The sequence below is a fragment of the Carya illinoinensis genome, chromosome 9 (assembly GCF_018687715.1).
Source record: "Carya illinoinensis cultivar Pawnee chromosome 9, C.illinoinensisPawnee_v1, whole genome shotgun sequence".
NCBI classification, from domain to species: Eukaryota; Viridiplantae; Streptophyta; class Magnoliopsida; order Fagales; family Juglandaceae; genus Carya; species Carya illinoinensis.
Genome location: NC_056760.1, coordinates 20,507,712 through 20,533,392, shown reverse-complemented (window position 1 = coordinate 20,533,392; position 25,681 = coordinate 20,507,712). Strand labels below are relative to the sequence as shown.

General features: G+C 37.9%; 2 protein-coding genes across 2 annotated transcripts; one reads left to right on the top strand and one right to left on the bottom strand.

Annotated features, from left to right (window-relative positions):
* Positions 1-1,564: 1,564 nt before the first annotated feature.
* LOC122276915 lies at positions 1,565-2,985 on the bottom strand. Its single transcript, XM_043086807.1, has 2 exons — positions 2,210-2,985; positions 1,565-2,063 (listed from the first exon to the last, which is right to left on the bottom strand). The coding sequence occupies exons 1-2, from the start codon at positions 2,983-2,985 to the stop codon at positions 1,565-1,567; spliced, it is 1,275 nt and encodes a 424-aa protein (XP_042942741.1).
* A 9,798-nt stretch (positions 2,986-12,783) lies between these two features.
* LOC122275547 (berberine bridge enzyme-like 28) lies at positions 12,784-14,643 on the top strand. Its single transcript, XM_043084652.1, has one exon. It carries the CDS (start codon positions 12,812-12,814, stop codon positions 14,423-14,425), a length of 1,614 nt encoding a protein of 537 aa, XP_042940586.1. The 5' UTR covers positions 12,784-12,811; the 3' UTR covers positions 14,426-14,643.
* Positions 14,644-25,681: the final 11,038 nt, after the last annotated feature.

The window sequence follows — 25,681 nt, the reverse complement described above, 5'->3', positions numbered from 1 at the left end:
GCGGCAATGCCTTTCTCGCTCCATCATATGAAATTGAACACCATTCATTATGCATCCTGCATAAGATGCGACTATCAGTTCTGGTCCACATGCTAATGCAAATAACTCATCAGAAATCGTTGTTGGAGCCACTGCACGTTTCTCTCGAATCTATGGTTGAAATGGACAAAAAAAGGAAAATCAGATTTATTTCCCTTTTATTATTTTAAATCAAAGGTCTTACAAAATGTAGCTCTAAACCACGCATGAAATTGACTCTAGCGCCTACGGTCGATGTTATGAGGGTCCTCTTCTTTCATCTTGTTATAGTGATCCCTGTGAAGCTCAACATGGAATTGTTACAATGGAGAGTAGTAACATTAGATATCAATTACTAAAGTAAGTAATTCAAGATTGATGTACTTACTCAATGTATTGCTCAACCTTCGGGCAATTATTAAGTATATACCATCGGTCCTTGACCATTAGTGTGTCGGCTAATTTATGTGAGTATGCAGTCCCCAAGGCCTAACCTTTTGTGAGAAAACAGATAAACTTGCAGCATTTCCCGACTCAGTCGACTCAATGGGTATATCAGTATTGCGTTCCTCTCGATTATATTTAGTTTCTATATCATGAAGGTACATAGAGCAAAATGTGAGGCACTCGAGATGCACATATGCCTCAACAATTGAGCCTTCAGGCCGGGCTCTGTTTTGGACGTACCGCTTGAACTTTCCTAAATACCTCTCAAAAGGATACATCCATCTATATTGCACGGGTCCTGCTAGTAGAGCCTCTTCTGGCAAGTGAATAGAAAGGTGTACCATGATGTCAAAAAAAGCTGGAGGAAAAATCATTTCTAGTTTGTAGAGAATGATGGGAATATTAGCTTGAAGGTGATGCAACACTGATAAGTTCAAAGTTCGGGAACATAATTCTTTGAAGAATGCACTCAACTCTATTAAGGCTTGACGCACATCGGCCCGTAAGAACCCACCTATAACAACTGGCAATAGTTGTTGCATAACGACATGACAGTCATGGCTCTTCATTCCACTAATCTTTCCCTCACTAGCATTGATACACCGGGCAATATTCGATGCAAACCCATCAGGGAATTTTACTTTTGACAACCATGCACAAAAAGCCCTTCGCTCATTTAAATTTAACATGTAGCAACCAAGACCCATTCTTATAGACTCACCATCATGTTGTAAATGCAATTCTTTCCTTATTCCAAGATTTGCCAAATCCCTACGTGCATTGGCAGAGTCCTTAGTTTTCCCTTCAATATTCAATAAAGTTCCCAACACATTATCGCATATGTTTTTTTCAATATGCATGACGTCAAGGTTTTGTCTCAAACCCAAGGATAACCAGTAGGGAAGCTCAAAAAATATGGATTTTTTTGTCCAATTTAGATGATTGGGCATTCGTTTCCTCTTCGAAGAAGATTTACCAAACTGAAAATGTGACACCTGACTTAATTGTTCTAGCAATTCTTCTCCCTCGACCCTTGATGGTTGGAGTTGGTGCTCTTCATACCCATTAAAAGCATTTTTCTTGCATCTCCAAATGTGATCTAGGGGCAACCATCGTCGATGACCCATATAGCAATGTTTGCGGCCATATACCAACCACTGAGAATTTGTGTCAGATGTACAATACGGGCATGCCACTTGCCCTTCGTGCTCCAACTGGAAAGATTGGCGTATGCGAGGAAGTGATTGATAGTCCAAAGTAGCGCTGCATGCAACTTAAAGTCTTGCCCACTATACGCATTATAGGTACGAATACCCTCTACCCATAACTCCTTCAACTCTTCAAGGAGAGGACGCAAGAACATATCAATATCATTACCTGGTGACTTTGGGCTAGGGATTAGCAACGATAACATAGTGTATGGATCTTTCTTGAATGCCCAAGGTGGCAAGTTGTAAGGCACAAGCAGGACTGGCCAAATGCTATATGGCCTACTCATGTTATTGAATGGGTTAAACCCATCACTTGCCAAACCAAGTCTAACATTTCGAGGATCTTCAGAAAACCTCTCATGTTTGTTATCAAAGTCCTTCCAAACCCTAGAATATGATGGATGTCATATGCATGTAGGATCTTCAACACGGCCTTCTACATGCATCTCATGGCTTGGGCTATCTTCTTTGACACATAAAGCCTCTACAATCATGGCTTTAGGGGGAAATATCGGAGAACTTTTTTTGGTAACCTTCGTTGGTGAATTGTGCTTTGTTCCCACCTAGAAGCTTTACATTTAGGGCATTCATCTAATGATGCATTTTCCTTCCAAAACAACGCGCAATCATTTGGGTAGACATGTATCTTCTCGTAACTAAACCCCAATCCACGCTCCAAGCGACGGGCATCGTTATATGAGTCAGGGAAAGAGGCATTTGGAAATGCCTCTTGCAATAGCTTTATGAACATATCGAAGGACTTCACAGTCCAACCACCAATGCTCTTTATGTGAAGAAGCTTGACGATGAATGATAGCTTTGAGAACTTAGTACATGAAGGATAAAGTGGGTGTTGTGCATCAGCTACCAACTCCTTGAAATTAAAGTTAGTTCGACCATCAAACGTCTGATCTTGATCATCTGCATCTATGTATCCCTCATCAGTAGAATGATGATCCATATAGGACCCATGGCGGATGTCATCTAACATCTCTTCTAGATCATCAATATAATCATTGTTAGAAGATGTATCAGCTTCTTCATTGGCAGAGAGTGCAGCAGAAAGGAAAGGGTCATCTTCTCCATGGAATATCCATTCCGTATAAGTTGGATCAATACCTCTGAAGAAAAAATGATCATCAACTATACGAATGGAGTGGAAAGCTCTATTCCGACATCTTCTACATGGACACCTAATCTGATTAGTGTTAGGAGTGTGGGCTAACACCATAGAGAGAAATTGTCTAACCCCTTCAGCATACTCAGTGGAATGTAATCTATCTTCAATATGCATCCAAGCCTTATCCATCTTATGAAGCTGACCAGGTAGTAGAAAAGAGTATGTTAGCGTATATCGTGAAATGGGTGTGCAAGGAATAAGTTGGTCCTACTTTTAATAGTAGGACCAGCATAGTTGCACAGATTTCATAAAAACTACTCAAATGCGAGGATCTAAATAAGTAGCCAACATTAAATAGACAAAATCAGTTAATAGTTGGATTTATTAAGGTGAAAGAGCAAATAACTAAATAAATACACGCTCTTGGCTGGTTGTGTAGTGTAGTTACTATATGGGAACAGGTTAATTGGCACAAAACTCATCAAAAGAAGGTGTTAAAATTTTAGATAGGTTTATGTTCTTCCACAAATGTTAAGAGCTATGATACTTTGGAACAATGTTTTTTCATTCGAGTCCCTTTTAGTGTGTTCTAACATAAAACACACTATCTAAAATCCCATTCACAATAGTCAAATTGAAATGTAACTTATTAGCATATAAATAACATTTAAGGTACATGGAGAGTAGAATGGGATTTGGAGGGCAGAATTATGTTACTTGAATTATAGGACAGTAAAAAGACCAACTCTTTCACTTGTGTACATGATGAATCAACATGGGAGGAATGATGGTTGAAATGGTGACAAGGAACTACATCACCCGGAAAGAACGCGTTGAATGTTGAACCACACAACTAGATGGCAAAAGGGACTGTAAATAAATTGAGGGAAAATGATTTACAGTGAAGTCACAACCTTTTTTTGGATATCTCATATAATTGGGCGACTTGTGTACCATCTTGTTATATATACATATATATATATATATATATTATATAACAAGATGGTTGTATATATAAGTTGCAACAAAATTTTAATAAAATATATGCCAAGGACATAAAGAGATTTTCTGTCCAAGTATCTTTCACAGATTCTTTTCCTACTTTGCACTATTAGAACAACGATTGTTCAACCAGTCCTAGTGATAACAACCATCAATTATAGCCTGCCTAATAAATCCATGATATGAAGGAAGGTTGATATAAATCATGGTTTGATAAGCAGTGTATATAATACAATTGGACTGATAGATAACCAGTGAATACAAGGCTGATTTCCAGGCACCGTAAATGAAGGTAAATGAAGATATACCATCCATATCTTGTATTTATATTCAAGTAAAGGGAAGAAGTAGCTACACTTAATAATTTGTTAATGATGCATCAGAGTCAATATGCAACAGAATATTGCAGATGTAGTAGTTGTATATATAATCTCTTACTATGGGAAATTGGTAATAGCTAACGCTGTAAAGTGGTAATGTGTGTATGCCTCTGTAGCATTTCCAAATATTTGACATAAGCCTACTGAATTATCATTCATCTGCAGGCTGCATGCATGCATGATGTTCAGAGAAAACATTTCAAGTACACCACAGAAAATGTTATCACCTGACCATTTAAATCAAAGAACCCAGATATCAGGAAAACCCATTGCCATAAGTTGGATCTAGCCAAAATGTATCCCAAGACAGTATATGTCTAATATAAAAATATTTCTGGTTGGTTAGAAATAACAGGTAAATACTTCTTATTGCTTTAATTACAGGCTGATTAAGTTGCTAGATTGCTAGATATGGCATGGTAAAGTTATGGACAAATAAATAACTGCACATATGTAAGGCATTTGGACATTTTATACCATGGTCACATTTAAGCACATAATGAGTGGTAGGGTGACATGAGAGAATCTCAAAAGTATGGTTCCAACTAGTGCAAAATCAGGTCAGACTCGAAAAAGGAGGTAAGGGCTAACACTCTTAAGGACATGATAGGAGACACTAACACCATTACAGTATATTGGTAATTTGAGATGATAGGCTAAAATTAGCACTAAGTAAGATTTAGGTAATTCGCATATTCAGGGATAGTTTTGCAATCACATCTTCTATATATCATATATATATATATGGATATATAAGTATATATAGATATACTTCTAACAAATATAGTACAGGATGGGAGATAGTGAGGTGTTTATACAAGATTAAAAAAAAAAAGAAGATAGTGAGGTGTTTGTGTTAAAGAAATTTTGACAGGAATTATCTACCAATAGCTAGCTAATAGTGGTAGATTAGGCAACCATATCCCAGCCCTGATTAAAATTAACATACAAAATATAACTAAGTTATGATCAGGTTATGAATTCATTATGCATTAGAGTTATGTTCTGTTAATACATGAAAGATAGGTTGCTTTCATCAAGAACACCTATATAGCAACATAAGCTAGAAGGAGATGGGTTTCATTAATTCCTACCATTGAGACAGAAAACAAAGGTTCATGTATAGACTACTGGGACCAAATGAAGTAGATTATTAATATACAATCAGTTGAAAACCAAACATAAATTTAATATCAGGTAGACTGCATATGCATTGTAGTCCCATATTAACCATTATTAGATGGGAATGCAAACCCTATCTGATAATGGTGTGGATAAAATTAACTCTCTCTATCTATCAATCTCATTTAGGAATCCCAAATGTGACTTCCAAATCTCATTGGTGGCATCAGTTAGTTTCTATAAAAACCAAAAATAAGCCAATAATGAGTAAGGCAGACTTCCCTTTTGATCAAGGAAGATGGTGTAAATATGATTCATATGCAGTCCAATAGTCTAAACCAGTTCACTATAATGACATCAGGAGAGAACAGAAGTCAAAATTATTTCATTGACTAGCATTCTCTATGAGATTTTTATATCTAACTACTTAATTAAGCAATCTCTATGTCATATGATACAGACTTAGCAAATAAAGACATGAGGAATCTTGCACCAAATTTAAGGCAGTATATAAACTTTCACATCCCATTCTGACTCACCTATGCTCTGATAACAGCACATTTTCTTGTATAGGAGATAAATTTTTGAAGGAAATTTTAGCCCTCTTAGCTTCTTGGGCAGACCAATTGGCAGGATTCAAAAGAAGTTGTAAACTCCACCAAAAAAAGTTATGCTTCCCCTCTTTAGATCATCCAATGCAACTATGAAATTGGCTGCTGTTGCAGTCAAAATTTCCCGAACATTCCTATTGACAGCCTACAAAAAATAGAGGGCCTTATCATCAACAAGAAAGTTAGATACATCATTAGAGCCGAACTGGTTATTTAATATACTGCAATTGAAGTATCCTTTCCTTCTACGGACCATGAAGGAAAGTATTATATATTTACAGGGTAGGACCAATTCAATGAGATGTATTAATATAATTGACTAAATCATGGGAAACAATAAACTAATCTCAATGCAAACAAGGGATTGCAAATATTCAGACCATTATCCCTGACCCAACAAGCTTATTCATAAAAGGCAATGGTGACTTAGATTGATTTTGTTCATTAACCCAAAATCATTAGATCAATTTGGAATTGGACCTTTAAAGAAGAATAAGCCTTGGAAATCACCTCTCTCTGAGTAATAAGTTGGCTAGCGTTATACTGAGCAACAACAGCTTTCAAAGTTTCATGGATAATTGAAAGTAGGACCCAATCGTTATAACTCTCACCAAGGCTTCGATAAATTGTTGGTAACTGGTCTAGCACAGGACGGGTAAGAAATCAAAGCCCAATTTTAACTTGTACATCAAAGTAAATTTAATTTTCAAATATAATATTCAGGAGGAATATTATGCAGCCCTAGTAAATAAATTCATACCCTCATTCTACCTCTAGAAGCATGAAAAATGAAGTCTAAACTCGAATAATAACAGATGCCCAAACACTAACAACCTTTACATCTCTATTAGTGTAAAACCTTCACCATACATCTAAGCATGGGTACAGAATTGTTTCAACTTAACAATACAGCACAAAACCCCACACTATAACAGTTGCAAGGATGAAAAGGGGATGTCGAAGTAAGGGCCCTAAGTAATTTGTGAACCCATACGACTAGATGCAAACAACTAGTCTCAAATGAGGATTAGGAGCTGGAGGACTCGTGTAATGCCCCCAAGTCTCACATTTGGTGGATGAGGCATGACAGACGTAAATATGTATTGGTAAAGGTGCAAGGAAAATAAAAACTCACATTGGTTAGTTACTAGGTGTAACTAGGCTTTAACATGATTATGGAGTTCTGCCTACGACCTGGTATGCAAGCTTTTTGAAGTGTAAATTAGATCACCAATGGACATTCCTCGAGTCATTGCAAATGTATTAGGGCTTGTTTTGTAACACCATGTGACATTAGGCACTCAATGCAACATAAGAACTATAGAGATTTTTCTAAAGTCCTCTGCATCCTACATTAGGTAGGTGGAGTATAATAGAGCAGAATCAGTATGATAGACGTCCACTGAGTGAGAAGTCCCAAAGCTAGATTACCTACTAGATGGAAATGTATTTGTATAAAAAACTAAATAGGTCCAATTACAATATTGATTAGCCATTTGGAGAATAAGCCAAGATGTGGGTTAGCCTTTTCTTATGTTCTTACAACCTAAGACCAAACAATAGTGCAGTCAAACGAGGACAAGCTGTCAATGGTTGAATGGTTTAAACATGACCAAAGGGATTAGCAATTGACAATACTATCTCCTATCATTTATGTATCATGGATGCATGCATGGATGTGCTTAAAAACATCAAACAGATATGTAATTGATTGGAATGCAATGTCAAATTTTTTTAATGTGTACACTTAAGTAGAAGAGCAACACTAGTAAGGACAACGCCCTCACCTATCTAGCAAAAATAGATTAACATGTTGGAACCAATCCCCACACACCAATATTTACATAAATAATATATACAAATCTGTACATACAATGCTTTCACAACAATCACTGCTACCTAATCAACATAAATTCTTGAGCTAAATTAGGGGGCATGGTTATAAATTATCACCAATTATTTATTGACAATAAGAAATAATTACATGAATCAGATTTGCCACAACCATATCATAAGAGAAGTAGAGAGATCTTACACAATATATTCAAAGTCAGCCCATATGGTACACAATCAAACCATTAATAGAGATAGAAGATGGAGGGAGAAGAATGTGAGGCTGACTGTGTCTCCAAGCCCCGAGAGAGAGGGGATGCACCAGCTGAGGGCTATCCAACAAATATTGGAGGCTAGGGCAGTTGGTGGGAAATTTCTTCTCACTCTGCTTCGATGCACGGGTTGGGGATGGCTAGTATACTACTGGGGGAGGAAACGACTATGGTTTGCGGTGAGGTTGTAGGGCGAGGGCGATAGCCGGTGGTGGCCACAAGTTTGGAGGGGGGGGGGGCAGTTGGGAAGGAAAAGAAAGGGGTGGGGAAGAAAGGAAAGAGAGCAAAGAAGAGACCTGGTATCGCTCGGGGTATAGCGGGATTTGTTGTGGAATTAATTCAATATGCATTAACTGATGGTATATTTCATGGGATAAAGATCAAATAGCTTAGTGGCAAATAATAAATTACTCATGAGGGACTATCTGCTGGGTAGCCATGGGTTTTGCGAAGATGGATATTTCATGGGAAAAAACATTCCATTGTGGGTTATAACTTTTAACCCACGACGAATTAAAATTTTTGTAAATTTTAATTCCCATTAACACACAGTAGTGGGATCAAAAATATTTTTCAATATCCCTATTACCACTAAATTATTGTCACCGAAGGAATCTCATGGTAAAAGGGTGGTTTTGTTCCCATGCTTTGTTTTGGTGACAATTAGCCACTATAACACACGATGTCCTGTCATGGAAAATGAATCTGTGACACATAATGAGGAGCAAAGGACTGCTTGCAGAAGTTGTAAGGAATGGAGATTGATGAGGTGGATTCTCATTCACATTCAGGCACTATTGGTTGTTGCCAAGGGTAGTGGATGGACTTCAATTTGGGGTTTGGTTAGGTTTTGAGATGCTATCAAGCCCAAATTCAATTTTTCTTAGTGCAATCAAATTTCCAAGATTTAAAAGGTTGGATAATGGTGTCATAACAAGAATTTGAGAAATTAATAGCCTGTGAAAGTGATTTAATTAAGTGATTAAACACAATGCTAGAAATTGGATCAAAAGGGTTTGAAGGCTAACTTTAGGGTTTGGGGAAACCATTTATGGTTTCAGTTACAATCAATTGGATTTCAACCATTTAAGATTTCTCTAGGCCGTTGAAACCCTCTTTGATCTGGCTCAATTTGGTTGATCAGATGAAAAAACGTTTTGCTTAAGAGGCATGATCTCACACCGTGATTTCCTTCACAAATCCATTTAATGGTTTCTCTTTGTACCAAGTGTCTAATACTATTCACTATGCGTGGTTAAGATCTTGCCAAGTGTCCAAATAAAAGTTCTCTAACCTAATTTGGGCATGCCACACTATGATTTTGAAAACACTCCAAACAAATGCATAATAAACTTAGTATTCAAAAATCCTAAACATTCATATTAACCTATAGTGAAAATCGTTTACCAAAACTGAACCCTGAAGTATCCCTAAAAATAATTTCACAGTTTCAAACAAGCGTTTCGTCCAAAATTATGAAAATTGGTTATTGCGCCATAAAATCCTAAATATTCAACTGAGTCTAGTGCCGCAGACCATAACGTATTCTGACACTTCTAACTATCTCAAATAATTAAAATCACATTTCTGGTACCATAGTGAGTGATAACATTGACTATATTGACAGACTAAAACCTATGCGATTAGTCGATTTATGAAAACTTATAGGACTTTCACGAGATTTCTAAAGTCAAAAGAAATTCCAGAATTTCTAGCGGGCTATTACATTTTGAATACCATTTCTGTTAAGGCACTAGAATGAAATATTTCGGTACTGGTATATTTTGGTGTACCGTTTTAGGATTCATTATATATTATATATAAATATTTATATGTATATATAAACTAACAGCTAATAAAATAAATACATATATGTGTAAGTGTGTATCATATATGTGTAGATATATAGAAGAATTGAATATTTATAAAATGAATATATGTTGAAAAAAATCACAAACTTCAGTTAAGACACAAAAATAAAGAAAAAAAAATAAAAGAATAGATAAATTATAAAAATAATTGTATTTAAAAAAAAAAAAAAGAGAATGAGGGGACAGATTTAAAATTATAAAAAAAATTTGAACTATATAAATATATTTATATTTTAGAATTAATTAAATACTATTTAGATTTAAAATTTACAAAAATGTCATCTAAGCATAACAAAATTACAAAAATAGGCTAAAACGGAATGGGGACCGAAATGCTCAATTTTGGCCGAAATGGCCAGAATTTGATCGGAATTGCTGAAATTGAACCAGAATGACTAGAATTTGAAGCAAAATAGAACGGGATAGCAGAGTGTACCGGATAATACACCGGAATGGCAAATTTTGGCCATTTCGGCCGGAATGGAACGGAATTCAAAACCTTGGTACGAATGGATGGTCCTAATCTTTGGATCATGTTTTATGTTCTGGAGATATTGCTATGGTAGTTTGGTGTAGAGCCTCGGCAGCCTTAGGTGTTCGGTGCATGGAGTCTTCTCCATGGCATTCAAGCATATATTCTTGGGTCAGTTGTGCTAAACACTCCTCCTAGCGTGGTATTCTTGTTGGCCTACTTCATGCTTGATCACTTGGAGGTTGTGGGTTCGACGGTGTAAGGCTAGAATGCAGTCAATTTTTGAATCGCTAGAGTTAGTTTGGCTTGTAGTGAAGTTTTGGCTTAGTCAAATCTCTGAGAATGTTTCTAAGTGCAAGAGACTTTCACCAAGTGATTGTGAGATCCTTAGAGCTATTAACTTGCTTATCAAACAGGTTTTTGTTAGCTGACCTCATACAGTGGTGTGGTGTAAACCAATGGCAGGGTGGTGAAATTAAATGTTGATGGGAATTGCAGGTGAGACCCAGGATCTTGTGGAGGTGGTGGGGGATCATTTGAGGAATGTCAGGGTTGCTTTTTCGGAACATCTGGGATTTGGTACTAATAATGCTGCTGAACTAAGGGCCTTTACTAGAGGCGTGCCTGTTTGTGAACAGTTTGGCTTTTATCATGTGGAGATCGAATATGACTCTTCCTTATTTGTTCGCTGGTTGACCTCGAAGGACTGCAATGTGTGGTATCTCTCGGACTATTGGAAGGAGCTGCTTGATGGCCTTGAAGGCATGAGTTATTCAATTTCTCACATCTTCCGTGAGGGCAACCAAGTTGCAGATTTCTTGGCTCGCCAAGCAGAATCTGGGATCACTAGGACGTATGGGGGTTTTGAAATATTATCCCAGGTTGTGAGGGGCATGGTTCGACTTGACAAGATTGGTCTTCCCTCTTTAATATGTTAACTTGTGTATAAAATAAGAATGTGTATGTTCAGTTGGCAGTTTTGTTGGTATTTGGTTTAGTTTTGGTGCTGTTTTATTTTTTATGCCGTTGATGCTTGGGATGGTTTTATTCATGTCTATTTATAAATCCCTTAGGTCTTGATTGTTACTGCAGTTTTTTTCTACTATAAGTGAGGTTTCTTGATAAAATTTGGAGGGGCCACTTATGGATATATGACCCCGTCTCTAATTTCTTAAAAAAATAAAAAATAAAATAATAGGAGACTTGGAAATATACGTGAATGTTACGGGGGTAACATATTTTGCATGTCGTATTTTCTAAGGTCAATTTGCAGACCATTCCAACAGCCAGATTTGAAGGACGAATCGCCACAATAAATTAAATAGGAACAGAGGAAATTAATTCGAAGCTAGCGTCTGCAAGCAGAAAGTCTAAATTGCATGGCAACTTGACAATATTGAACTTTGACCATGCAACTTGTCACTTTTCTTCACCAAATGTTTTTAATATACATTCATATAATATACAATGTATTAATCATATCATATGTATATCATATAATATACAAATCTTTTTTTGACCTTGTAAATTTTGAACTCTTCTACATTTCATGACCGTAACATTATTTTATTTTATTTTTTCTGAATTTCTTTCAATACTTGAACGAATTGCGGACAACGCAAGGACTAGGAATGCACCCGTTTCAGATGCTTCTACCTATGAAATTTCAGAACCTATGACCGTTGACTCGACAAAACAGCCTTTTCCTAATTCTTAGTTTGTAAATTCAGTTAAAGCAGCTTACAATTAAAGAAAATGCCAAAGAACTTTGAAAAGTTCTTTTATATATATATATAATATAAGATTTGTAAAAATGCTTTGAGCTGACTTTCTCCTATTTATTTTTTTATGCATTCTAGAAGCGATAAATTAAAACCGATCATTTCAGTAACAATAAACACAATTATTTTCATAATTATGTTTTAAAATAAAAGTATTTTTGTAAGGCGATAATAATTTTATAATAATATTATTTATTTAAAACATAATTGTAAAAAGGGTTATGTATTTATCATTTTCCTAAGTTTTGATAAGATTGATAAAAGTGAAAGATCCATGCACGCGAAATTACACTTCAAACATCAAATTAGTCCTAATTGGCAAAGGCAGAGATTGTTCTCTTTGCACGATCATTGTAAACGATAATAACAGATAATTCAACCAAAAAATGATTTATTAATTAATTAGTTTGTCAAAGTTCAAAGTGCGCGATATATTTTTTGTGAGAATCCATGATCTCTCCCTGGCCAATCAGCTGGATGGACGATGGAATGGTTTCCTGCAAAGTCAGAAACTATGTACGTTATATGCAACAGTAGTGGTTAGAAGCACCATTGTACGTAACATTTTCACATCAATTTCCAAGTATTCAACAAAGTACGTATATATCTCCACATAACACTATAAATAAGGAAGCTCGCATCCTGTTTTTAATGCAGAAACACAAACAAATATGAAGCCCGTTAGCTCTTCAGTGCCTATTCCATTTGTTCTTACTCTTCTTTTCTCATTTTTGTGGGCAACTTCGGCTCACACTCATGAAGACTTCCTTCAATGCTTGACCCTTCATGCTGGAAACTCTACCTCCTCAATTTCTCAAGTCATTTACACCCCTGCCAATTCCTCATATTCATCCATATTGGAATTTTCCATACAAAATCCTAGATACTCAACACCTGCCACCCCGAAACCTCTAGTCATTATTACCCCATTGCATGTCTCCCAAATTCAAGCAACCATTAAGTGTTCCCAAAAACATGGCATGCAAATAAGAGTTAGAAGCGGTGGTCATGATTTTGAGGGCCTTTCTTATGTTTCTTATGTTCCATTTGTCATAATTGATCTAATAAATCTTCGTTCAATCAATGTTGATGTAAAAAATGGCACTGCATGGGTCGAAACCGGTGCCACTCTCGGTGAAGTATACTATACAATTGCCGAGAAAAGTAGAAACTTTGGCTTTCCAGCAGGATTATGCCCAACTGTGGGTGTTGGTGGACACATCAGCGGGGGAGGGTACGGCACCTTGTTGCGCAAATATGGCCTTGCTGCAGATAATATTGTTGATGCCCAAATGATTGATGTTAAGGGTAGAATCCTTGACAGAGAATCCATGGGAGAAGATCTATTTTGGGCCATTCGAGGAGGTGGAGGGGCCAGCTTTGGAGTCATTGTTGCGTGGAAAATCAAGCTGGTTTATGTTCCATCAATTGTGACTGTATTCACAATTAATAGGAACTTGGAACAAAATGCAACCAAGCTTGTTCATCGATGGCAATATGTTGCTGACAAGCTTGATGAAGACCTATTCATTCGCGTCATCTTGAGTGCTGCCAATTCTAGCCAAGAAGGGAGGAGAACAATACAAGCTTCATTTAATTCCTTGTATCTCGGAGGGATAGATAATCTCCTTTCATTGATGCAAGAGAGCTTCCCTGAGCTGGGTTTGGTAAGAGAAGATTGCTCTGAAATGAGCTGGATTGAATCTACCCTCTACTTTGCCGGGTTTCCAAGTGGGGAATCCTTGGATGTACTGCTAAGCAGGACTCCTCTAACAAGACCAACTTTTGTCAAAGTAAAATCTGATTATGTGATGGAACCTATTCCAGAAGTTGGCTTGGAAGGTATCTGGGAGAGATTTTACCAAAAAGAGGCCAAGGAAGCAGAATTGGTCTTGAGTCCATATGGGGGAAGAATGAGTGAAATCTCGGAATCTGCAATTCCTTTCCCACATAGAGCTGGTAACATCTACAAAATGCTACACTTGGTGCTTTGGGAAGAAGAAGGAATTGCGGCATCCGAGAGGCATATAAGTTGGATCAGAAGGCTTTACAGTTACATGGCTGCCTATGCTTCAAAATCTCCAAGAGCTGCATACATCAATTATAGGGACCTTGACATTGGAACAAATAGTAAGGAAGGCAACACAAGCTATAGACGGGCAAGTACATGGGGTACTAAATATTTCAAGAGCAACTTTAACAGGTTGGTTCACGTGAAGACCATGATCGATCCCACTAATTTCTTTAGGAATGAACAAAGCATCCCGGCTCTTTCATCCTGGTGATAGGTGATTTTAAAGCTGATGCTTAATTACAGAAGATATTGTACTCGACAATAAATCCTCTCTCTATCTTATTTTACCTATTATTTCATTTAATAAGCGCATATCATAAAGGCCATATATATGGATATTATATGTGCGACATGTTTATGTTCCATTAATGTAGTACTTTTCATTTACTTCAATTATATATTTTGATCTGTTGGTTTTTTTGTTATGAATTAATGATACTCAATTACATCACTAACCAGCTAGCTCTTAGACTTTCTCAGTATACAAAGAAAGTTTGAGACAATTGCCAATCAAGGGAAGCGTGCCACTAAGACATTAATGCTTTCCAATTTTCAACAAAAATTTGACATATGGGCAGCAGATGGTGGAAAAAATCCACAATCATTGTCCATATTTCAATGGATAAATTAATTGTTGCTATTAAAATAAATGATTAGGTGGCTTATTTGATATATACAAAAATAATTTTAGATAAAAATCCGAGCTCTATATATCTATAGTACTTGAGGGTATTTTACTAACTAGAATTCTGAAAGCGTTGTGAATTAAAATATATTAAAGTAGCTTCTACTTAAAGAAAAGATGGTACTAGAATAATTTTAAAATTAGAGTATTGCTATGTATATATCGTCAAAAAATGCATATGCGTTGTGTAGTTGCTTTAAAAAATAGTGGAATTCACAATTAAAAATTAATTTTTTTCATGTAAATTTTATGTTTATTCATTTTTTTTAAATGATCGTGCAATTGTAATTTTCATTTATCTTAATATAAATATATATATAGTAGGTCGGAGCAACATGTAAAGCACATTTGCCTAGTTGGGTGAAACAAGGTTTTTAATAAAAATAATTTGATTTTTTACAAAAGAAATTAATTAATTCGTTAAGTTGTATCACATTTTTGTGAAGTTTGTGTTGCAATGTTTTTCAAATATGGTAAATGCTCCTACATGATATGAATTTAATGCTTGTGTATGATCAATAGAAAAGTAAAGAATATAAATGCAAAAAATTCAAAATATGGTAAATTAATACAAATTGTGAACAATGTGGGATTTATTTCTCTTACTTACCAGACTATTTCCATTATTCCAAGCTAATATATTTTTAAGAGATCACAGTTGTACTGTAATGCCCGTCCTTGTGGTGGATCCTTTAAGAAATGATTTTAATAAAAATAGACGGGAATTACATTTATTTTTAAAATTTTCTTTCATTTCATGCTAGGATAGAAAAGACTCATTGTTTATAAATAAAACTTGTTTTCTTAATTAAAAAAGTTATAGTGGAAAACATTAATTTTCATAATTAAAGTCTCTCGTACAAAATATCATGCCTAACTTTTGTTCTCTTCCCCTTGGGCCGGGCTGTGCCCGTCCTGACACGTTATGTTCATCTTGTCCCTGGGAGGGCACACATACAATTTAAAATGAGTCAATAACTCGTAAGCATTACTTCATACAGTTAAAATATGATAACATAGGTTTTCAGTCATACATTCATCACTCCATACATATCGTATACTAATCATGCATAGACATGCAATTCGTTTTAAAAACGTTGCGAGGTGGGATTTTTCTTTAAAAACATTTTCTTTCTTCAAACAATTCCCCATGCCTCACAGCCTTCATTTCTTAAAGAGTCTCTTCATACATACATCTTTTCTTACATACATTCATGCATACATCTTTTCATACATACATATATTCTCCCTTAACATACATACATTCATTTTTATCGCTTTTATTGGCCGTTGCACGCTGTTGCGCCCCGTGTGCTGGGGTTAGCAGTCTTTTGGACCTGATTCTACCCGTAGTCACGTGTTGGGAATCCATTTCGTTAGGGTGTAGCACTAGGTGCACTACCAGTACAACTTACCCGTTATTGCAATCTGCCCAGTCCATTCATTCGGTACCTTTTCCTTTCCATTCATATGGCTGTTATGTATCTTCATACATCATGCATTTGGTCCATTCAATCCTTTTTAGTCCTTTCCTTCATTCACAGTCCTTTCAGTCCTTTACAGTTTTTACAGTCCTTATCGTTCTAACAGTTCTTTCGTTCATAAAAGTCATTTTAAAAGCTCATTCATAAAAGTCATTTTAAAAACAATTTTCTTTCGTGGCATCATTTAAGAATGTTAGTTTGTGCATCTTTTAAAGCATTGGTTTATTTCTTTTCATGAACTTACATACAATACGTACCACATAAAGCATCCATCCAAATGCATACACATATGTACTTTGGGTGCGTGAAAAGGGGTAGTCAAGGAGGGTTGTTACTTACTTATACTTGAAAACTTATGCTTAGCTTCCTTTCTTAAAATCGTGTCAGTTTGTAAAACTTGTTTCGTAAAGAAAACCTTTCATTTTCATTCTTTTTCGTAAAGTATGTTTCGTAGAGAAAACCTTTCATTTTCATTTTAAAGAAAAGTGTTTCATTTTTCTTTTCATTTATTTAAGAAAGCTCTAGAAGAGTATGAATGCAATACTTACCTGGACTCCATGCCATAATCATTCCATGTGGTCCATTCGTGTGTGTGTCAGATGACAACCTACATGCATACACATAATCTTACGCCATTCTCTATCCAATGTATAAGCAACTATACTAGAAATAGAACTATGACTTAATTGGAACACACTCCATCCATCACTGGGCTCTTACATGCCATTTACTATGCTAAAACTTTCGGGGTCGTATTCCTTAAAGTGAACTTCCATAATTTACCTTAGGGTTAAGACATTAAGACATCTGTCTTATTCTTCTATTTTCACATTCTGACACATGATTCCAACCGACAGAGTCACGCTTTCCAACCTTAGACGATATACTCTTCGCTACCTTCATGCACCTAGCTCATACTCAATCCTAATTCCCATTCATACATGCCACATGATTTTAAGCTAAATTTGAGGCTTAAAAATCATGCAACCATGCTGAGGATAGATTACCCATTACATATGGTAAACCTGTCCAGCACACATGTCTCGCTAGAGGCACATATATCATATCCCTTTTATCACCTAAGACCAACTTATAGTCCAAGGAACGCCTGCTTGTATAAACAAGCTCCATACTCTGATACCAACTTGTTTAGACCTGGTCGATAGGACTCTTCCTACTTTTAGGCCCTGTACAAGTTCATCCCAACATTTAACAAGAGGACTGCATCCACAAATGCACCTCTGTCATGTCATGTAACTTGAGACAAATCCCGAGTCACGTCACGATGCCCGTCATGCTTCCGCTGCACTACTCTAATACCTTTCCCACTACTTCACATATACTCTCAACCAAAAGTCAACCATAAGGTGACACCCGTCACCTCGAACTATAGGCCACGTCACGGCTACTTCAGGACACTGTTACATAGTTCCCGACACTACATAATACACTCTATGCTCCTCAACTACTCAACCATCCTTTTATACATGGCACGCCTTATAGTGCATCGCTATGCAACACAAAGCACACACCACGTGTACTCTCTTCCACTCTATGCCACATGTCACCACGGTGCGTCGCTGCATTACTCCACGTGTATTCCCTTCACACACTGCACCGCATCATAACTACGAGATACACCTCATGCACATACTTCACAGCATAGTCCATAACACTACAAAATTATGCCCAACACTTTGTTACATAGTCATACTACACAGCGAACTCCACAACACTTGTGATAACCCGTTTTTACGTGTATTTTTATTGAAAGAGTATTTTATTTTAATTAAAATATTAGTTTTTTATTTTAAATTTATCAAATTTCAATTGGATTTATTAAGTTATGAAATTTATTTTGAGGTACTTTCTTAATATTAATTATTATTTTGTGTTTAAATTGCTGTTTAATTTAATTTAGTTTATTTTTTGGGTTTAAAATTTTGTTGTTAGCTTTTACTAGTTAATTATCATATTTTAGCATGGTATTGTGTTTAAATCATTTTTTTTAATTTATAGCTTTTAAAATTATTTTCATTGGATCAATTTCTAGACCTTAGAGGTGAGGATGGACCTCATTTTTTTCCCCATGTTTTCTTTTTCCCTTTTTCTTTTTCTTCTTCCTCTTTCTTTTCCTTTTCTCTTTCTTTTTCCTTCATTTTTCTTCCGGTTTTCTCTCTCTCCCCGCGCACTCTTTTTCTTCTTCCTCCTCTTTTGTCGTTTCCTTTGTCCAACCCAGACCGTAGTTGTGCTGTGCACCGGCTCCTCCGATCGACTCCCCTCTGGCTGGTGAACCTCCCCACCAAATCTCAACCCCATCCATGTCATCGTTAGCCGCCGTGGGCTCCTCCAAGCCACACGGTTTTTCCTCCATTTTGCTATCGTCGTTCCACCTTCGGCCACCACTTCTTCACCACATCATCACTAACCTCTTGCCGATCTAACTCACCCATTTGTAGCTCTGATCCATCGCAGGAGCAACCCCTACGAGCTCAATTCCGTTTTGGCCACCGCCATTTTTGCCGCCACCCACGGCCAACCCCCACTTCTATTAGTTTCATAAACACCTCTAAGTCATTCTCTATCAGTCCTAAGCCTTGGTTCTTCCCCATTCAAAAGTGGGTATTTCTACAACCCCCGGCCACATTGTATTTTACACTGATATGTTGCCTTGTTGCCACCTTTTGCAGCTCATTGATCATTCAAAAATTATTATAAAGTACTGTAAGTATTTTTCAAACCTCCTTTAAGATTTAAATATATTATTGCTTTAATAATACACTGTGTTGGTTGGTTGTGCTGGACTGAGTCCGAGGAGTTCGGGGGTGGAATGGATTTGATGATGGAGTTATTTTATGTTTTGATGATGTTGGATAATTGTGTCTTGTCATTTGCATTGCATGGTGCATGCATGTAAATGAGTTGGATATTAAAAACTAGGTTTTCACGTATAAATGGATTTTTGGGTGCCTGTATATCATGACCCCAAGCCGAGATGAGACATTATCTCGGTGGAGCTCCTCTGGTCACTCAAGAGTGGAAAATACTAACTGACATCCCCTGGGTTGTCGCTAGGCGACAACAGGATTGGACGATATGATAACACTATCGTGCCGACTTCATGGTTCCTTGGCTGGCGGAGACTAGAGGATGTCTGGTCATGGTACGCACTGGGCGTGAAGCTGGGTATCGCTCGTGTAGATGTCATATGCGAAGTTGTTACTTGCGGTGTGGCATAGGAGCCAGAGTGTGCGGATTATCCCTAGGGGAGATTATGGTGCATACAATAATTGGAACTAGTTTTGATATTGGATATGGGCCATTTTCTGGGAAAATGGTGAGTTTTGGTTAACGGATATTTGTGGGACATTTTCTGGGAAAATGGCGGGATTTTTATAAGTGTTTTTCGTGAACCATTTTTTTGGAAAATTGTGGATTTCTTGTTTTGGGCCATTATCTGGGACAAAGGCGGGGATTTGTATTAAAGAATTTATTGTGGGTCATTATTTGAGATAATAGAGAGGAAATGTTTTTAATGGAAAATGGGATTTTTGGCGTGTTTTGGAAAATGATAATTTTTGGGAAACAATTATTTTCGGATCTCATGCATATTGCATCCTGATTATGCATGTTGTTGAGGTTTTAATATATTTTTATCTTGTGTTTGTTTGGATTATTACTTACCTGGGGTACCGTCTTTGGTACCATAGATTTTGATACAGAAGATGAAGAGGCTGAGCCCGAGAAGGCGACTCCATCGAAGGAGTGATCGGGGATCACTCGTGGGTTGAGATTTATTTCTTACTTTCAAACATTGCTTTTGATTTGTATTACATTTACATTGGTTAATTGTAATATTTTTTATATGCTTGTGTTTAAGCGTGATTGATTTTAATTATGTATTTAAAATTCTGGTACTTAGTTGAATGACTTTTATGAACCGTTGTATTATTTTTGTTATACACGTGTTGCATGTACACACACTTAGTACTTAGCGATGAGATGATTGACCCGTATTGTCATCACCCCGACGCCTCTATTTCCACGTGTCTGTACTTGAAATATTATTTCAATTATTTCAATTATTCCCCATGCCTCACTGCCTTCATTTCTTAAAGAGTATTTTCATGCATACATCTTTTCTTACATACATTCATGCATGTCTTTTCATATATACATGAATTCTTCCTTAACATGCATACATTCATTTTTATTGCTTTGATTGGCCGTTGCACATTGTTGCACCACGTGTGCTGGGGTTAGCGGTCTTTTGAACCTGATTCCGCCTGTAGCCACGTGTTAGGAATCCATTCCGTCAGGGTGCAGCACTGGGTGTACTACCAGTACTACTTACCCGGCATTGCAATCTGCCCAGTCCATTCGTTCGGTACCTTTTCCTTCCATTCATATGGCCGTTATGTATCTTCATACATCATGCATTTAGTCCATTCATTCCTTTTTAGTCATTTCCTTCCTTTACTGTTCTTTCAGTCCTTTATAGTCCTTACCATTCTGTCATTTTACAAACAGTTTTCTTTCCTGGCATCATTTAACAACGTCAGTTTGTGCATCTTTTAAAGCATCGGTTTGTTTCTTTTTGTGGACATACATACAATATGTAACACATATTGCATCCATCCACATGCATACACCCACATGCATACACATACATACTTTGGGTGTGTGAAAAGGTGCTACCAAGGAGGGCTGTTACTTACTTATACTTGAAAACTTACGCTTAGCTTTCTTTCTTAAAACCATGTCAGTTCGTAAAACTTGTTTCATAAAGAAAACCTTTCATTTTCATTCTTTTTCGTAAAGCATGTTTCGCAGAGAAAACCTTTCATTTTCATTTTAAAGAAAAGTATTTCGTTTTCCTTTTCTTTTATTTAAGAAAACTCTAGAAGAGTAAGAACGCAATACTTACCAAGACTTCATGCCATAATCATTCCATGCAGTCCATTCGTGTGCACGCCAGATGGCAACGTGCATGCATACACATAACCTTTCGTCATTCTCTATCCAATGCATAAGCAACTATACTAGAAATAGAACCATGTCTCACTTGGAACATTCTCCATCCATCACTAGGCTCTTACGTGCCATTTACTATGCTAAAACTTTTAGGGTCTTATTCCTTAAAGTGAACTTCCATAATTCATCTTAGGGTTAGGACACTAAGACCTCCATCTTATTCTTCTATTTCCACATTCTGACGCATGATTCCAACAGATAGAGTCACACTTTACAACCTTAGACGATATACTTGTCGCTACCTTCATGCACCTAGCCCATACTCAATCCTAATTCCCATCCATACATGCCATATGATTTTAAGCCAACTCTAAGGCTTAAACATCATGCAACCATGCTGAGGACAGATTACCCATTACATATGGTAAACTGGTCCAACACATGTGTCTCGCAAGAGGCATATGTATCCTATCCCTTTTATCACCTAAGACCAACTCATAGTCCAAGGAATGCCCACTTGTATAAACAAGCTCCATACTCCGATACCAACTTGTTTAGACCCAATCAATAGGACTCTTCCTACTTCCTGACCCTGTACAAGTTCATCCCAACATTTAACAAGAGGACTACATCCACAAATGCACTTCTATCACGTCACGTAACTTGAGACAAATCCTGAGTCACATTACGATGCCCGTCATGCTTCCACTACACCACTCCGATACCTTTCCCATGACTTCACATATACTCTCAACCAAAAGTCAACCATAAGGTGACAACCGTCACCTCAGACTATAGGCCACATCACGACTATTTCGGGACACTGTTACACAGTTCCCGACACTACATAATGCACTCTATGCTCCTCAACTATGCAACCATCTTTTTATACGTGACACACCTTACAGTGCATCGCCATACAACATAGAGCACACGCCACGTGTACTCTCTTCAACTCTATGCCAGATGTCACCACGATGCATCGCTGCATTACATGAAGTACACTTCATTCACATATCGAGCTGCATCATAACTTTGGGATACACCTAATGCCCATACTTCATAGCACAGTCCACAACATTACAAAATTATGCCCAACACTTTGTCACACAGTCACACTACACAGGGAACTCCACAACACTTGTGATACCACATTTTTATTTTGCCATTGTCGTTCCACCTCTAGCCACCACTTCATCACCAACCTCTAGCCAACCTAACCCACCCATTTCCAGCTCCAATCCATTGCCGGAGCAACCCCCATGAGCTCAATTCCATTTTGGCATTTTTTTCACTTCCACTGCCGTTTTCGCCACCACCCACGACCAACCCCAACTTCCACTAGCTTCATAAACACCTCTAAGCTATTCCAAATCAATCCCAAGCCTTGGTTCGTAACCATTCAAAAGTAGGCATTTTTACAATTCAGCCACAGTGTATTTTACACTATTACGTTACTTTTTTGCCACCTTTTGTAGCCAATTGATCCTTCAAAAATTATTATATAGTGCTGCAAGTATTTTCCAAACCTCCTTTAAGAATTTGATAATGGAGTTATTTTATGTTTGGATAATGTTGGATAATTGTGTCTTGTCATTTGCATTGCATGGTGCATGCATGTACATGTGTTAGATATTGAAAACTGGGTTTTCATGTATAAATAGATTTTTGGGTGCGTGTGTACCACGACCCCAAACTGAGATGGGGCATTATCTCGTTAGAGCTCCTCTGGTCACTCGGGAGCAAAAAATATTGAGTGACATCCCTTGGGTTGTCACTGGGCGACAACGGGATTGGACGATATGGTAATGCTATCGTGCCGAATCCTTGCTTCCTTGGCTGGCGGGGACTAAAGGATGCTTGGTCATGGTACGCACTGGGCGTAGAGCTGCGTATCGCTCATGTAGATATCACATGCATAGTCATTACTTGTGGTGTGGCATAGGAGCCAGAGTGTGCGGATGATCTCTAGGGGAGATCATGGTGCATACAATAATTGGAACTAGTTTTGATATTGGATATGGGCCATTTTCTGGGAAAATGGTGGGATTTTTTAAGGTGGCTTTTCATGAACCATTTTCTGGAAAAATGGTGGATTTCTTGTTTGGGGTCATTATCTAGGATAATGGCGAGGATTTGTATTAAAGGATTTATTGTGGGTCATTATCTGGGATAATGGCGAGGAAATGTTTTTAATGGAAATGTTTGGGCCAAAAATGGGATTTTTGGCATGTGTTGGAAAATGATTATTTTTGGGAAATGATTATTTTCGGATCTCATGCATATTGCATCCTAATCATGCATGTTGTTGAGGTTTTAATATATTTTTATCTTGTGGGTGTTTGGATTATTACTTACTTGCGGTACCATTTTTCGTACCGTAGATTATGATGTAGAGGATGAGGAGACTGAGCCCGAGAAGGCGTGTGATGACCCGCTTTTGAGTGTATTTTCGCTGGAATAATTGTTTTTATTTTAATTAATATATAGTTTAATTATTTTAATTTATTTGCATTTTAAAATTGGTTTTTAATTTATTTGATGTTGTGTTTTATTTTTTTAAGTTGTTTTGTGGTTTTTAATCTTTTTGGCGGTTTAGTTTTGTTTTCCTGGAGTGAGGATTAGACCTCATCCTTTCCCTACAGCTCTTTTCCTTTTTCTCTTCTTTTTCCTTTTTCTTTTTCTTTTTCCTTCTTTCTTTTTTTTTCCTTCCTTCCTCTTTCTTTTTTCTTTCTTTTCTTTTTTTTTCTTCTCTTCTCGCTCTTCCCGCTCGAGCCCCCCTCGGTCTCTCTCTCTTCTCTCTCCTCACCCACGCCGGAAACGGTTCCACCCTCGACCCGCCGCCGTCCGGCCGCCGTGGTCGACACCACCCCCAACCATCCTCTTCGTCTCCCTCCGGCGCACCACCCCTCCGAACCTCAGCCCCATCCGGCTGGCCGTTTGACCGGAAAACGCCCAACAAAGCCGCACGGTTTTTCCTCCGTTCCACCGCCGTCGCTCCACCTCCTGCCACCATTTCTTCACCACTTCATCACCGGTCCCTTGCCGTCCTAACCCACCCATTTTCGGCCTCCAACGACCACCGGAACAGCTCCTACGAGCTAGCTTTCCTTTTTGGGAAATCCGGCCTATTTTCGGCGATTCCGCCGCCACCCACGGCCAACCGCCACTTCCAATAGCTTCACAACCATCCCTAGACCATTCCCTATCAATTTCATGTCCTAGTTTGTCCCCGTTCAAAAGTGGGTTTTTCAAACCCACGGCCGCAGTGAATTTTCATTGTGACGTTGCTTTTCCGCCGCCGTTTGCAACGTCGCTTGTTTTCTAAAATTAAAGTATAGCGCTGTAAGTATTTTCCAAACCCTATTTTCAGATTTAAATATATATCGCTCATTCAATTTATTTATTGTTGTTGGTTGTTGATTCCGGACTGAGTCCGAGGAGTTTCGGGGGTCGGATGGATGGAGGATGGAGTTGTCTGTTTAATTGTTTTATGTTGTTTGATTCTTTTATTATGCATTGTTATGGCATTGCATGGTGCATGCACGTGTGTTTGTGGAATTGTGTGAAAAGCCTGTGTATTGGCGTGAGTGGTTTTACGGGTGCGTGTGTATCACGACCCCAAGCCGGGATGGGGTATTATCCCGGTGGAGCTCCTCTGGTCACTCGGGAGCGGAATAAACCGAGTGATGTCCCCTGAGTTGTCGCTAGACGACGGGAGCGGGGGCTAGGGGTTGCTTGGCTACGAACGCGCCGGGCGCGGAACCGGGCATCGCCCTACGCACCGACTCTGTGGCCCTTCACTGGTGAGGGCTAGAGGATGCTTGGCTATGCACGCGCGGGGCGCGGAACTGGGCATCGCTTGTTAGGTGTCACACGCGTGGTGGTACTCTGCGGTGTGGCACTGGAGCCAGGGTGTGCGGATGACCCCTAGGGGAGGTCATGGTGCATGCGGTTAAAATTGGATAATGGTTTGAGAGGCCAAATGAGACTTTTGGCGTGGTATTGGGCCAAATGGACTTTTGGCGAGATATTGGGCCAAATGTGACTTTTGGCGTGTTAGTTAAAAAGGTTGTGTGTTTTTGGGCCAAATGGATTTTTGGCGTGTGTGGAAAACTTGTGTTTTATGGGCTTTGTGCATTGGGCATGTTTCATGCATCTTGTTTGAGTTTTATGTGTTTTTATCTGGTAGTGTTTGGGTTTTACTTACCTGCGGTACCATTTTTGGTTCCGTAGCTTTTGGTGCAGAGTTCGAGGAGGAGGAGGAGGAGGCTGAGCCCGAGGATGCGGCTCCGCCGGGTTGCTGATGTCATGCTTTGTATTT

Excerpts from the sequence above, each read along its gene's own strand:
- LOC122276915 (XM_043086807.1), bottom strand. The coding sequence starts at position 2,985 with ATGGATAAGGCTTGGATGCATATTGAAGATAGATTACATTCCACTGAG. Across the intron at positions 2,064-2,209 it reads AGCACAATTCACCAACGAAG|GGTTTGGAAGGACTTTGATA; the intron begins GTTACCAAAAAA and ends ATCATATTCTAG.
- LOC122275547 (XM_043084652.1), top strand. The coding sequence starts at position 12,812 with ATGAAGCCCGTTAGCTCTTCAGTGCCTATTCCATTTGTTCTTACTCTT.